At 40.4% G+C, this 12772-nt stretch overlaps 1 protein-coding gene across 2 annotated transcripts; it reads left to right on the top strand.

Moving 5' to 3' along the window:
* Positions 1-1610: 1610 nt before the first annotated feature.
* Positions 1611-8479, top strand: LOC125316515 (puromycin-sensitive aminopeptidase-like). Of its 2 annotated transcripts, none has more exons than XM_048284934.1 (32): positions 1611-1687; positions 1780-1824; positions 1993-2130; positions 2226-2301; positions 2539-2615; positions 2806-2919; positions 3005-3079; positions 3178-3285; positions 3378-3590; positions 3688-3749; positions 3882-3909; positions 4010-4096; positions 4203-4228; positions 4376-4439; positions 4526-4606; positions 4798-4845; positions 4942-4960; positions 5118-5122; positions 5211-5222; positions 5311-5367; positions 5492-5601; positions 5683-5763; positions 5854-6037; positions 6134-6282; positions 6381-6519; positions 6639-6785; positions 6876-6957; positions 7057-7232; positions 7573-7683; positions 7777-7893; positions 7985-8056; positions 8154-8479. In XM_048284934.1, exons 3-32 carry the CDS (start codon positions 2068-2070, stop codon positions 8232-8234), a joined length of 2664 nt encoding a protein of 887 aa, XP_048140891.1. In that variant the 5' UTR covers positions 1611-1687; positions 1780-1824; positions 1993-2067; the 3' UTR covers positions 8235-8479. The 2 variants fall into 2 exon arrangements, with proteins under 2 accessions (XP_048140891.1, XP_048140892.1); XM_048284935.1 differs by having other exon boundaries at positions 2027-2130.
* Positions 8480-12772: the final 4293 nt, after the last annotated feature.

Here is a 12772-nt window from a genome sequence, read left to right on the forward strand (position 1 = left end):
TCTTTTCACCCTTATTTATGCTTAGGTAATTTTTTTGTATAATAGTTTCCTAGTACGAAGATAGAGAAATATCAACTTATTAACACAGTAGTGCGTTGGTTATATACTAAATATACTATTTCTATTGGAAGATGGGAGCACCGATTTTGTTCCAAATGGAGAAGAAAAGGAAAATAAAATCAAAAAAAGAAGAAAAGATGGTAAGAAATAATCTTAAATGATCCGCCTCACATCTAACTTTAATAAATATTATTTGAGAGGAGCATGGTAGTTTTATGTTTTAGTAAGTCGAAACAAAAAAAAAATGAAAAGAAAAGAAAAGAAATAATCTTAAATTAAGAGTGACAAGGGGGTAATAATGGACCCGTGGGCCCGGAACCGGCCCGTTGACCGGGCCCACGGTTCCAACCCGGAACCGGCCCTCAAGGGCCGGTTCCGGTTTGTAATTGTTGGAACCGGCCCGGAACCGGCGGTTCCGGGCCGGTTCCAACCCGATTTTTAAAAAAAAAAAAAAAGGAAGTAAGTTGGGTGAAAAGAGCAATTTGGCTTTGGAACCGGAACCGGAACCGGCTCTTTAAGGGCCGGTTCCGGTTCCACCTTTTTTTGGAACCGGAACCGGCGGTTCCGTCGAACCGGCCATCCCTAGGTAATATAGTCAAATCAATAGGATAAGGATGCAGGAGCCAATAAAAGGGAAAAAAAATAGCGCCATTATATCGATTTTTCTATTTTAGAAGATGAATTATTTCCGGTATAGACTTCCAGTGGTGGGGCACACTTTCAATTTGTTCCATCTCAGGTTTCGGGAGATCCTCTGTCTCACCTTTCGTCTCCATTTTGATCGTCGGACAGAGGTAAAGGCCTCGGCTCTTGAATTTCATTCGATCTTCTCGACAGAATTCGGTTTCTATTGCTTGCACGCTTGAGTCAGTGTTGTGCCCATTTTGGTTTTATTTCGATTTAATTTGTTTTTCCTGCGTTTGAAATTTTCTTGTCCATATTCTGAATTATCCTCATCCAATTATATATGTCATTCTGAGACCTGGTGACGATAGGAGTTAGCGACTGAAGTTTCGTCTGTTCTTCCGCTTTCGTGGGTCTCTCTGATCTGGTTCTGGGTGTTTCTGTTTCTTCCAAAGTTCAATGCTTTTAGAGCTGATACTAGCTACTTCAATTTATTACGTCTAGGATTGGATTTCGTCTTCGTTTCTCTTTACCCAGCTGAATGGCTCGCTTGATTCTTCCGTGCAAAGCTTCGACTTTTGCAAAGACAAATCTGTTCGGTTTGATCTCCTCATCTCCTGTGATCACTCAAACTCAGACCCTTATTTGACATTTAACTTCTTTTTGCTTAAATATGCGAGTGGAGTGATGGGACTAGTCTGCTCGAGCATATGAATGAGCCTGCACTTTTGTAGTATAATATCAACTCCTTATATGCGCGCGCTTGTGTCTAGTTCCGTTTTCTTGGTTTGCCAGATAGAGATATGGTTATCTGGGGAAGTCAGGGAAAATTGAAGGCGTTGGTTGTTCTCGGTTGAATGGTTTCTCTCTTTTGGTTCTTATTATTGTCATTTACTTTTGCTAAAAGGTTTCAATTATTGGCTTCTATTCAGCCTTCCGTGGTGCTTCGCACATCAAGTCAGCAAGAAATATTATTTAGTATAGGACTTTCACTAGCTCAGGGGTAGGACCTTAGTTTGTGCTTTTCATAAAGGAGGATATCCATTTTGAAGCAATTGTTGTATTGAGCTTCGCTTGGTAATTGCTTCTCCATAGGTTACGAGCAGGAGGAATTACAGGATTTTGAGTGCTGCATTAAGTGTAAGTCGCTGCAACTAAATCTAATTTTTCTTCCGGATTTATACTGGTAGTAGAAACAGTACAACCTATAATTGTCTGGTCATTAGCCACTGTAATTATAGTTGGCATGCAGAATATTATTTAATTTATTGCTGATTGAAACTGATTTTATCCTAAATGTGGACTCAGAGATCTAAGCAAGTGAGCAGGTTAATTTGTTCAGTTGCCACAGAGGCTACACCTAAGCAAGTTGAGGAATCACAAATGGATGGCCCAAAAGAAATATTTCTGAAGGATTACAAATTGCCATATTATTATTTTGATACGGTATGAATTGCTTCATCAGCCAAGTGATGTGAGCTTCTGGGATCTTCTGCTTAAACATGCTAGATCATTTGTCTCCTTGTAAAACTGCCATTCAGGTGGATCTGAAATTTTCACTGGGCGAGGAGAAGACCTTTGTCAGTTCAAAGATAAGCGTTATTCCCAGAGTTGAAGGTAGCTTCATGATCTGCTCTTCATGCGTTATACATAGAAAGTAAAAACTATCTATGTCTAGTGTACTTTTGTTTTATTCTTTTGCTTCTTTTTTGGGGTGGGGGGCACGTTTTACCTTTTTCTTGTGTTAATTTCAGTACTCCAGGGGTCTGACTGTGAGCTTTGTTTTTTTCTGGAAAAATATTTGTGAGGCAATCTTACGGTTTTCATGTGATGACTTACAATGTAAACGAACAGGTTCTTCAGCACCGCTGGTTCTGAATGGACAGGATTTAAATCTAGTTTCTGCCAAGGTCAATGAGAAGGAGCTGAAGGTATATACATAGCACATTAGGGTGTTCTCAAACCATCACTTAGGACTTACATTGTTCTCACTTTTTTCAAGGAAAATGTGAATCTGGTAATGCTTTAGGAAAATATGTCTCTACTCCTTCCCACAGGTTGAACAGCATTATGGGGGTTGTATTATTTCAGCCTTTCTAATTCAAAGGATTTCCTTTGTAGGATGGGGATTACCTTTTGGATTCACGCCATCTGACTCTTCCATCACCACCAAGCAGTGTATTCACATTGGAAATTGTTACTGAAATCTATCCTCAGAAAAACACATCATTAGAGGTGAAAATTGCCTCGTTGGCTATGTTATTTCCTGGTATTTTCTGTTTACATTTTCTAATGTTTCGTATATTTCAATGTTTGTTAGGGCCTCTACAAGTCATCTGGGAACTTCTGCACTCAGTGTGAAGCAGAGGGTTTTCGTAAGATCACGTATTATCAGGTCTGATTAGTTGATTTAGCATGTTCCCCTTTTCTTTTATTTTGTCAAATAAATGATTGTGAATTCAATATTTCATGATCGATTTTTTATATAAACAGGACCGCCCTGATATTATGGCAAGATATACTTGCCGAATTGAAGCTGATAAGGCTCTATATCCTGTGTTACTGTCTAATGGGAACCTTGTTGAGCAAGGCGATCTTGAGGTTGACTTTACTTTTTCTTGCCAGTTGATGAAATTTCGAAAGTTTGACCGTCAATGGATCATCAGTAACAATTCTTTTTCGCTCTTAAGCAGGATGACCGCCATTATGCCCTTTGGGAGGACCCCTTCAAGAAGCCATGCTACTTATTCGCGTTGGTAGCTGGGAAGTTGGAGAGCAGAGATGACTCATTCATTACTCGTTCTGGACGTAAAGTGTCCCTTAGGATTTGGACTCCTTCGCAGGACCTGCCTAAGACTGGACACGCCATGTATGCACTTAAAGCAGCTATGAAGTGGGATGAGGATGTATGTTTTCGGTAGCTTTTCAAGTTTTCACTTGCAATCTTTAGGTTATGTAAGCAACTGCCATTATCACTTAACTTATGATACTTTCGTGTAACAGGTTTTTGGTCTCGAGTATGACTTGGATCTCTTTAATATTGTGGCCGTTCCAGATTTTAACATGTATGTGTTACCTTTGGTGATGTTGAAGTTGATGGTGTAATTGTAGACTCAATACAACATTTGTCGATTAGTGGTATTATGATTCCGTTTCAACTTTCTTTCGGTGAAAGTGCTTTTGTTTTTTATGCACAGGGGAGCCATGGAAAACAAGAGTCTGAATGTAATGTTTTCTCATTTGTCTCGAGCTTTCTTTCCCCCATAATCGATCTTCTACTACTTACCTAGGTTTTGGGAATCACATATGTGTTTGTTCTCCTCAGATTTTCAATTCAAAGCTTGTCTTGGCATCTCCAGAGACTGCCACAGATGCTGATTATGCTGCAATTTTAGGAGTTATTGGCCATGAGGTTAATAAATTGTCTTTGTTGCTGAAGATAAGTTAAATTGTAATTTATTTTAGTAATCTGCATGGTAAGTCAATCATGACTTTGGTTCTTTTTATTATCCGTGCAGTATTTTCACAACTGGACTGGCAACAGGTCTGTCTCTTTCTCACCCACACCCGCACATAACCATGCAAATCTTCTGCAGTCAGCATGCCACATTATGCTTTGCACTGTATAATTTTTTCCTCATTTTGTGATGGCATCATTTTCATTTTTCTCCGGTGGATTGGTTGACTTCAGAGTTACGTGTCGCGACTGGTTCCAGCTCAGTCTAAAGGAAGGGCTCACTGTTTTCCGTGATCAAGTATGGTGTCTTATTCATTACTTTTAAAGCAAAGTTATTATCCTTTTGTTACATGAATTTCTGAACATTGTGCATAAGATTGGCAGGAATTCTCTTCTGACATGGGAAGCCGAACTGTAAAGCGGATTAGTGATGTTTCAAAGCTTCGTATTTATCAGTATCCACAGGTTTGTCTTCTCATGTGTTTAGAGAATCTATGCCTTCCTCACTCATCTTTTTGATGGGAAGGATTTCATGGAATTATCCATGTATTAATCTTGCGGGTGAGCCAGGTTTATTCTTGAATTAGGATGATACAGTTGCTGATAATTTTTCTCCAAACTGTTTGGTCATATTCTGCTTTCCCTCTTCCTTTCAGGATGCTGGTCCAATGGCTCATCCTGTGCGGCCACATTCTTACATCAAGGTTTGGAGTCAAATATATGCTGTTAGTTTAATTTTTGTCTTTCATGATTATTGTCCTGGAATGCCTTATTAACTTTTTCCATATTCTATTTCTCAGATGGACAACTTTTACACAGGCAAGTACTTGTTTTATGTGATTCCTAGGGGGGCAGTACATTTCTTCCTCTAATATTTCCTTTTCTCTTTGTTTGTTTCCTTTGACTTCTCTGACTCTGGTTCTTTTGCAATCATTTTGGATTAAAACTTGGGGATTCACTATCGCATGACATGCAGTCACGGTAGGTTTAACATTTTCTTGCTTACTCTACTTCATACTTTGATTCTATTTTCTAATACTCTTTTTTGGTTGTTTCTGGTGGTCTGCAGGTGTATGAAAAGGTTTGACTCTTTTATCTGGACTTGGAAATTCTTTTGGTGTATCAAGTAATCATATTTCATGTTTGATAACCGGGGATCAAACTTTCAGGGAGCTGAAGTTGTGAGGATGTACAAGACCTTGCTGGGTAGTCAAGGTTTCAGGAAGGTAAGGTTGAGAGTGATCATCTGGTCATGGGAGAACCTAAAATTGAGTGAGAAGAGTTACGTCTGTCTTCATCCTGACAAGACCTCATCCTGGGGTTGATACTTAACTCTATCTTCTGTTTCAGGGTATGGATCTGTACTTTCAGAGACACGATGGTCAGGCTGTCACCTGTGAAGATTTCTTTGCTGCAATGAGGGATGCAAATGATGCAGAATTCTCCAATTTCTTACTATGGTATACAGCATGTTGCCCCGATGTCTGTGCTAAACTGCTAGTTTGGTTTCATGTCAATAACTACTTATGATTGTATTATAGGTACTCGCAAGCCGGGACCCCCATGGTAAAAGTGACTTCGTCCTACAATGCTGAAGCTCATACTTTCTCCTTGAAATTTTGGTATGCATCCAAACAATGAAGCATTGGTCTGGTCCTTTCATCTTTTCCAGCTCAATCAGTGTGTTGCCTTGTGACTCTTGTTATGTGCAGCCAAGAGGTACCACCAACTCCAGGGCAGCCAGTTAAAGAGCCGATGTTCATTCCCGTGTCGGTTGGTCTACTGGACTCGACTGGCAAGGACATACCTTTGTCCTCCGTACATCATGAGGGGACACTGCAATCTATAGCAAAAGATGGTCAGCCAGTCTACTCTACAGTTCTTCGTGTTACCAAGGTTTGTTGATATCCTCTCATGATCAAATATCCGTAGTTTTTTCACTATCCATCAGTTCGGATATAACATCTTTTACGGTTTGATAATGTGAAGCAGAAAGAAGAAGAATTTGTGTTTGCTGATGTCCATGAGAGGCCAATCCCATCTCTCTTGCGGGGTTTCAGTGCTCCTATTCGCCTTGAATCTGATCTGGCAGATAGTGACCTCTTTTTCCTCCTTGCCCACGATTCGGATGAGTTCAACCGGTTCGTCCTAATGAGGACTGTTTTTTTATTTCTTCATATACCGATCTTTTGCCTTACCAAATGATGGAGGAGCTTTACCACTTTTATTTCTGTGTTAGTTGGGAAGCCGGGCAAGTACTGGCCAGGAAGCTGATGCTTACCTTGGTTGCCGATTTCCGACAAAAGAAACCATTGGTTTTGGACCCCAAATTCGTTCATGGACTTGGAAGCATCCTCCGTGATCCAAGTCTGGACAAAGTAGGGTCTCATTCCTACTCAGACACCCTGATTTAGTGATTCTTCTTTATCTTTTCTTGGCCTCCTTGAGAGAACAAGATTAATGCTTAGAAGAACCTTGACATTCTTGCTATGCTCAGGAATTCATTGCGAAGGCAATAACTCTTCCTGGTGAGGGGGAGATAATGGACATGATGGATGTTGCAGATCCTGATGCAGTATATGCTGTTCGAGTATTCATCAGGAAGCAGATAGCTCAGGAGTTGAAGGGTGACTTAATAAGCACGGTAACCATTCTGGTACTTTCTCTTGCACGTGAAAAAGGTGTAATATGTCTAATAAAATTATTGAGCTTGCTCTTCTCGTTAAACCTTCAGGTTGAAAATAATAGAAGCTCAGATGTGTATGTGTTTAACCATGACAACATGGCAAGGAGGGCTCTGAAGAACACTGCCCTTGGTATGTGTTTAGCATTTTGAAGTTGTGTTTAAGATTCTAGCATAAGAAAGCTATAGTTTACTGACCAGTTTGCGTGTTTCTTTTTCCAAAATTAACCAGTATATCTGGCTGCACTGGATGATCCCGAGTGTACTGCCCTTGCTATGCATGAGTACCAAACTGCCGCAAATATGACCGAACAATTTGCAGCTTTGGCGGCAATTGCCCAGAATCCTACTAAAACTCGTGAGGAGGTTCTAGCTGACTTCTACAGCAAGTGGCAGCACAACTCCTTGGTAATATCTTCATATCCATTCTCGAATTCCTTGGTTGAGAATGTGCCTGCGACTCTTTGGGGAAGAGAACGAATGGAGCTTGTTGAATAAGAAGTGTGTCCAGATTTATTTATAAGGAAAATACAACTTCAGTGTGTCCTTATGTGGGAAAACTTTGGGTTTGTTATGGATTTTTATTTCAATTTAGCTGTTTACCGCAGGATAGTGTTTAAAAGCTTATCTTTTGTGAAATCTTTGTCAGTATTAGCATGTTGTGGATTCATTTAGTGGGTGACAGTTGGAATCTCCAACTGTTGTCGGGTATAGTCTTCAATGACATGTTTCAACCTCTTTCCCTTAGGTGGTGAATAAATGGTTTGCTCTTCAAGCAACGTCTGACATTCCTGGTAATGTTGAGAATGTCCGGAATCTCTTGAACCATCCGGCATTTGATTTGCGTAATCCAAACAAGGTAAGCACTTGCTCCATGGATAGGAGTGTGTTCATCCTCAACTGCATTCTACATGCATGTTGACCTAACCAATCTGCTTCTCTGGGTGATAAGGTATACTCGCTCATTGGCGGGTTCTGTCGTTCTCCTGTGAACTTCCACACGAAGGACGGTTCAGGCTACAAGTTCTTGGGAGAAGTAGTGGTGCAACTAGACAAGATAAATCCTCAGGTTGGTTTGAAAAACCGTGTCTCATGTGATGGTATGCTAACATATCCTAGGTAAATTTAGTGCTTACCTGCATTCTCTTCATAAATTTCAGGTCGCGTCCCGCATGGTCTCTGCCTTCTCAAGATGGAGACGCTACGACAAGACGAGGCAGAACCTTGCTAAGGTATGGAGTTCCTGTCATGGACGGTGTTTTCTGTACCCTGTTTTACTTCACTTGCCAATTTCGTTCATCGATGCTGTTTTCCGTGCCTCTTTTACAGGCACAGTTAGAGATGATCATGTCTACCAATGGACTGTCCGAGAATGTTTTTGAGATCGCCTCGAAAAGCTTGGCGGCTTGAACATCATCTCTCCTTGGTGTTCGCGTGTTTGCTATGTCTTTGAGAAAGAACGATCATAATAAGTGCTTAATCTCTTTGCCCGGAAACAACTGCTGCACGCTGTATTTGCGGTGGAAATTATGTATGGGGATGATGATGTGTTAAGAAGGGAAAGTTCAGGAGACTCTGGCTGGGTTGATTTTTAATACATATTCCATTGGCACTTTTAAAAGTAAGAGGATCAACAAAGAGTGATACACTCACTTTTCATTGTCCATTGCCAAATATTTCAGAACTTGGTCAGCAAGAGCATGTTTCTTCGCCTCAGAAAACTAATGATATGGAAAGGAGTCAGCTCATTAGGTAATGCAGGAATTTCTTCCAATGTGCCCCAAGCTCCAGAAAGAACTTTCGTGAGCTTAAAAGAAATTAGTGCCAATAATAAACAGCAATTCAAAAAAATTGATTAGTGATCAACCCTGGACGATTTGATTTTTTTCCAAATGAAAGTCTTTAAGCCTTTCGATTTTGCAAATTGAATCGTAAATCTTTTGATACTATGCTAATTGAGTTCATCGGTCGATTTTAATCAAAAATCGCTGATTTGGACTCTAGTGGTGTCATGTAAGATTGTCGGTGTTAAGAACGTGGGGAGTTCGAATCCCCACCTTTGGGGGGGAGTGGGGCGAGAATGTGTAAGGAGGAAGCAAGATTTCGCAACTTGCACATGGCACATAGTACATATAGTGTAGCTTGTATAGTAAAATATGATGAAAGAGAGCCGGACATAAAAAAAATTAACAAAATTGAAATGTTTATAATTGAATTGACCAAAGTGTAATATTTTTAGACCTTTTTGAACAATTGTCCTATTTTACTTGTAACATTACTTAGAACGGGCACTTCTGCGAATTCTTGAGAGGTCAAGATTAAAATATTTCAAGATAACCGTCAAGAGGCAATGAGTCTCTTTCTTTGGAAAGAAATGTTTAAGGATTCGAACTCGAAACCTCAGAAGTGAAATGGGAAAAAAGCAATTCAAGAAAATCACTAAAAGCCTGTTTAGCAACAATTCTGATTTTCTGGTTTTGTTTGTCGGAACAAAAAAGGATGAAAAACTTGTTTGATAACGTAAATGATTCCGATTATAAAATTTTTTGATTATATTCCCGAGAACACTTTTGGAGCAGAAACAAGAATAAAAAAAAATTTATTCTTTTTTCCATAATTACTTTGTTTCGTCCACCATTGTTCGTCGCCGACCACCGCCAATTGCCACCGGTCGCCGGAGAAAAAGAAAAAGAAAATAGAAAATAAAAGCAAGATAAAAATACATTTAAAAAATATTATTTTTTTAGTACTAAAAACAACAAATAATTTTTTAAAAAAGTAATTTAAAAAAATAAAAATTCTCTAGATTCGTATTGCACTCTTAACCAATTATAAGAAACAAACATGCCATGATTTGGTTAAATATAAAAGTGTTTAATTAATATGGGTCGGGTTGGGTATGAGTTTGGCTAAATATAGAAGTATTTAAGTGCAAATTCGTGGTAAAAATTCAAGTGTAAATTGTCTATTGAGCTTATTTTCTTTCTTAAGGACGTTGCATGTGTCTTTATGCTTCATGAAATAAATAAACTAATTATGGATTATGCATGATTTGTATTCATTTTATTAGTGATGCTATATAGATTGATTTTATAGTGACAAGACGTAATTATTTGACTTAAATAAAATAAAATGGGAAAAGAAATTGTTCCGGAGAACAGAAATTATGTACATTTACCAAACGTATTTCTGTTTCAAGAACAGAACTTTTGTGCAACTACCAAATGCATTTTGATTCTTTAAAACTCGTTCAGGGAACATAATTAGAAAAAATCAATTCTGATCAGAATTGATTTTGAGAATCAAAATTGTTACCAAATAGACACACATTTGTCTTATTTAGCGAAAATTAAGGACGTACAAAACTCATCTAAACAGTGGCATTGCACTGTGAGCTGGGACTATATCATAATCACTCATATGTTAACCAGCAAACACTCTACCTATTTAAGCAAAATAGTTATTACTTCCAAATTTAAGCTTTTCTCTCCCGTCAACGCTGGTTGGCCGGCCAAATGGACTGAATTGGCCCATATACAAAAGGTTTAAGACTCAATTGGTAAAAAAAAAAAAAAAAGAAGTTTAGGATTGAATTAGCATAATTACAATAGGTTTAGGATGTTTTTGGTAATTCTTACTCGGTTGATGGCACGCATTTAATGCTTGCTATTTGCATTTCTGTGCAAATCATGTTGACCACTCTCCATGCAGCAAATGCAGAATCCTCCAAATAAGCTGTGTTTTCCCTCAAGCCCTTAACCCTTGATACACTTCTTGAAAAGTTCAAACCAATAAAGTTTTCTAGCCAAATGGGGAAGGAAAAGACTTGTTCTTGAGGGGGAAAAAGAGAGGCTAAAGAATGACCACAGCCGTCGAAAATGGTGAGTAACGTCTGTGCCACTCGACACCCAACTCAGCTGACTCGCTGTACAGGGAAACAAGCGAAGTATATGGAAACCCCGCGTTCAAGTTACGGAGAGCACGTTGATCTTTTCCCCGTTTTAGAGATACGCTGCGGGAAGATAAATTGGACGAGAGAGAGAGCCGGAGATGGCGTGCAGAAACTGGAGCTGAAGGTCGTGAAGAAGATGATGCTCTGCATGAAGTTTCTTCTCATCAGTAAGATGAAGGTGGTTACATGGTGAGAAGCAATCTCCAACTGCTGAAAATAATGGAGCAATATTGACTAAGTTCGTTTGTTGCTCTTTAGCAGTATTAGTTTTTTCTCTCTCTTTTTTTTTTTTTTGAAAAGAAAAAATTGATCATCGGGTCCTTGAATCCATGCCATTCGGCGTTGAATGTGGCGAAGGAGTACTAATAGTTATCAAATCATACTCGTCGAATTCCTGGTTTGTTCTGTTGAAAAGGAGATTGTGAAAGTTTGATAAGGGCATAGGTTAGTTCTTGCACCCATCCATCCTGGGACTTGAATGGGCGATGCCAAGAGTTTTATTACAGTCCGCAACGATTTTCGCCGGTTCCATTTTGCTGTCTTAATGTTTTATGGCGTTGCTCGGTTTCGTCAGCTTACTGTTAAAGTGATAAGCTCCGGCAGTGTTATGCCTGAAGCAGTTTGGTTGAGATTGATTTGTTGCTCCACAGGGAGTATGCCGTGCCCGGGATGGATTTTGAAGAGAATCTGCTTTATGCTCTCGATCTTTTTGTTAATTTTGTTGTCGTTTCAACCAGTGTTTGATAATTGATTCGTTGTGGCATCTGATAATGCAATCTTTCTCAAATCTCAAGAAGATCAACTATAGGGCAGACGAGAAATCACGTACTCGTAAGGCTGCATAAGCGCAAACTCTAGCTAGGATGGCCCTGAATGTGATGTCACCAGGATTCGAAATCGGATGCAACCTGAAATTTGAGCAGAGATGGGAGTTCAGGAACGGCGAAGATGTTTCGTCCAGCGACGATGACGAGTCCAATTCGAGCCGTCATCGAGCGTCGGAGAAGAATGAACTGGTCCACGATCAGATCTCTCCAGGAGACGACGAGTCCAGCTATTCTAGGAGGCCTCAGGAGAAAGGACAAGCATCATGCCCCGATGGAACAGATCAGGCCAATGAGAAAACCAAGAAGGCGAAAACAAGGAGTAGGAAGGATAATTCAGTAAAGGAAACAAAGAAGAGGCGAGCCAATGCTGGAGCCGGTACTAAGAAGCGAAAAGGCATTGCTTATGATCCTTCCATTGCGAGCGAGCTTCGAGCATTCACGAAGTCCGTAGTGCAGGAGCTCGAAGATGAAAGGATAAAGATGGTTGCGTGGATGAGGGAGGAAATTGACAAGATGGTGTCCAGAGATGGTTCGGCGCACACATCCAGGAAGGACAACACTTGCAGTGGAGACAAGACCGAACCAGCATTGAGTCACGCGTGCGTGGAGAACGATCAGGCGATGCATTGGAAGAGCTCTGCAAAGGGTGTTGTCCTGGCTCTTCAAAGCGAGAGGCATAAGACTCGGACGCGCCGTGGACGAAACAGAGGAGAGGAATTGCAATCGCAGCACCAGAAGAGCATCGAGGAGAATGTGAAGATGAGGGATCGGACTCGTGCCAATGATGATGCTGGAGCACAGAAGCTGAAGCCGGCCAAGAAAAGGCAAAGCAAGGGCAGGGATTCCACGCAACCAGCCAAAAGGAAGAAGGCGTCGGATTCCATTACTTGTCCTAGACCCACTGAAAATCACATAAGCGATGGTTGTGGTTCGAAATCGAAGACGAACGTCAAAGAAGTCCCGGGAACTAATGAGCCGATACAATCTTCTGATCCCTCGAAGAGCAATCTCCAACTCCAGCCGAGCAAACTTGACCTGAGCAAGGGTGCTCTGGATTGGAACATTGGGTTCCTGGAGAGGCCTTTAGCAAGCAAAGCCGCACCCGACTCAAGCAATCGCCAGGTGACTCCCGACAGTCGAGCCAACTGCAGGACGGTCGAGAAGGACAA

This window comes from Rhodamnia argentea, chromosome 9, assembly GCF_020921035.1.
Source record: "Rhodamnia argentea isolate NSW1041297 chromosome 9, ASM2092103v1, whole genome shotgun sequence".
NCBI lineage: Eukaryota > Viridiplantae > Streptophyta > Magnoliopsida > Myrtales > Myrtaceae > Rhodamnia > Rhodamnia argentea.

Coding starts and splice junctions, on each gene's coding strand:
- LOC125316515 (XM_048284934.1), top strand. CDS start 2,068: ATGGATGGCCCAAAAGAAATATTTCTGAAGGATTACAAATTGCCATAT. Junction 2,302..2,538: donor CGTTATTCCCAGAGTTGAAG/GTAGCTTCATGA, acceptor GTAAACGAACAG/GTTCTTCAGCACCGCTGGTT. Junction 6,786..6,875: donor AGGGTGACTTAATAAGCACG/GTAACCATTCTG, acceptor TTAAACCTTCAG/GTTGAAAATAATAGAAGCTC.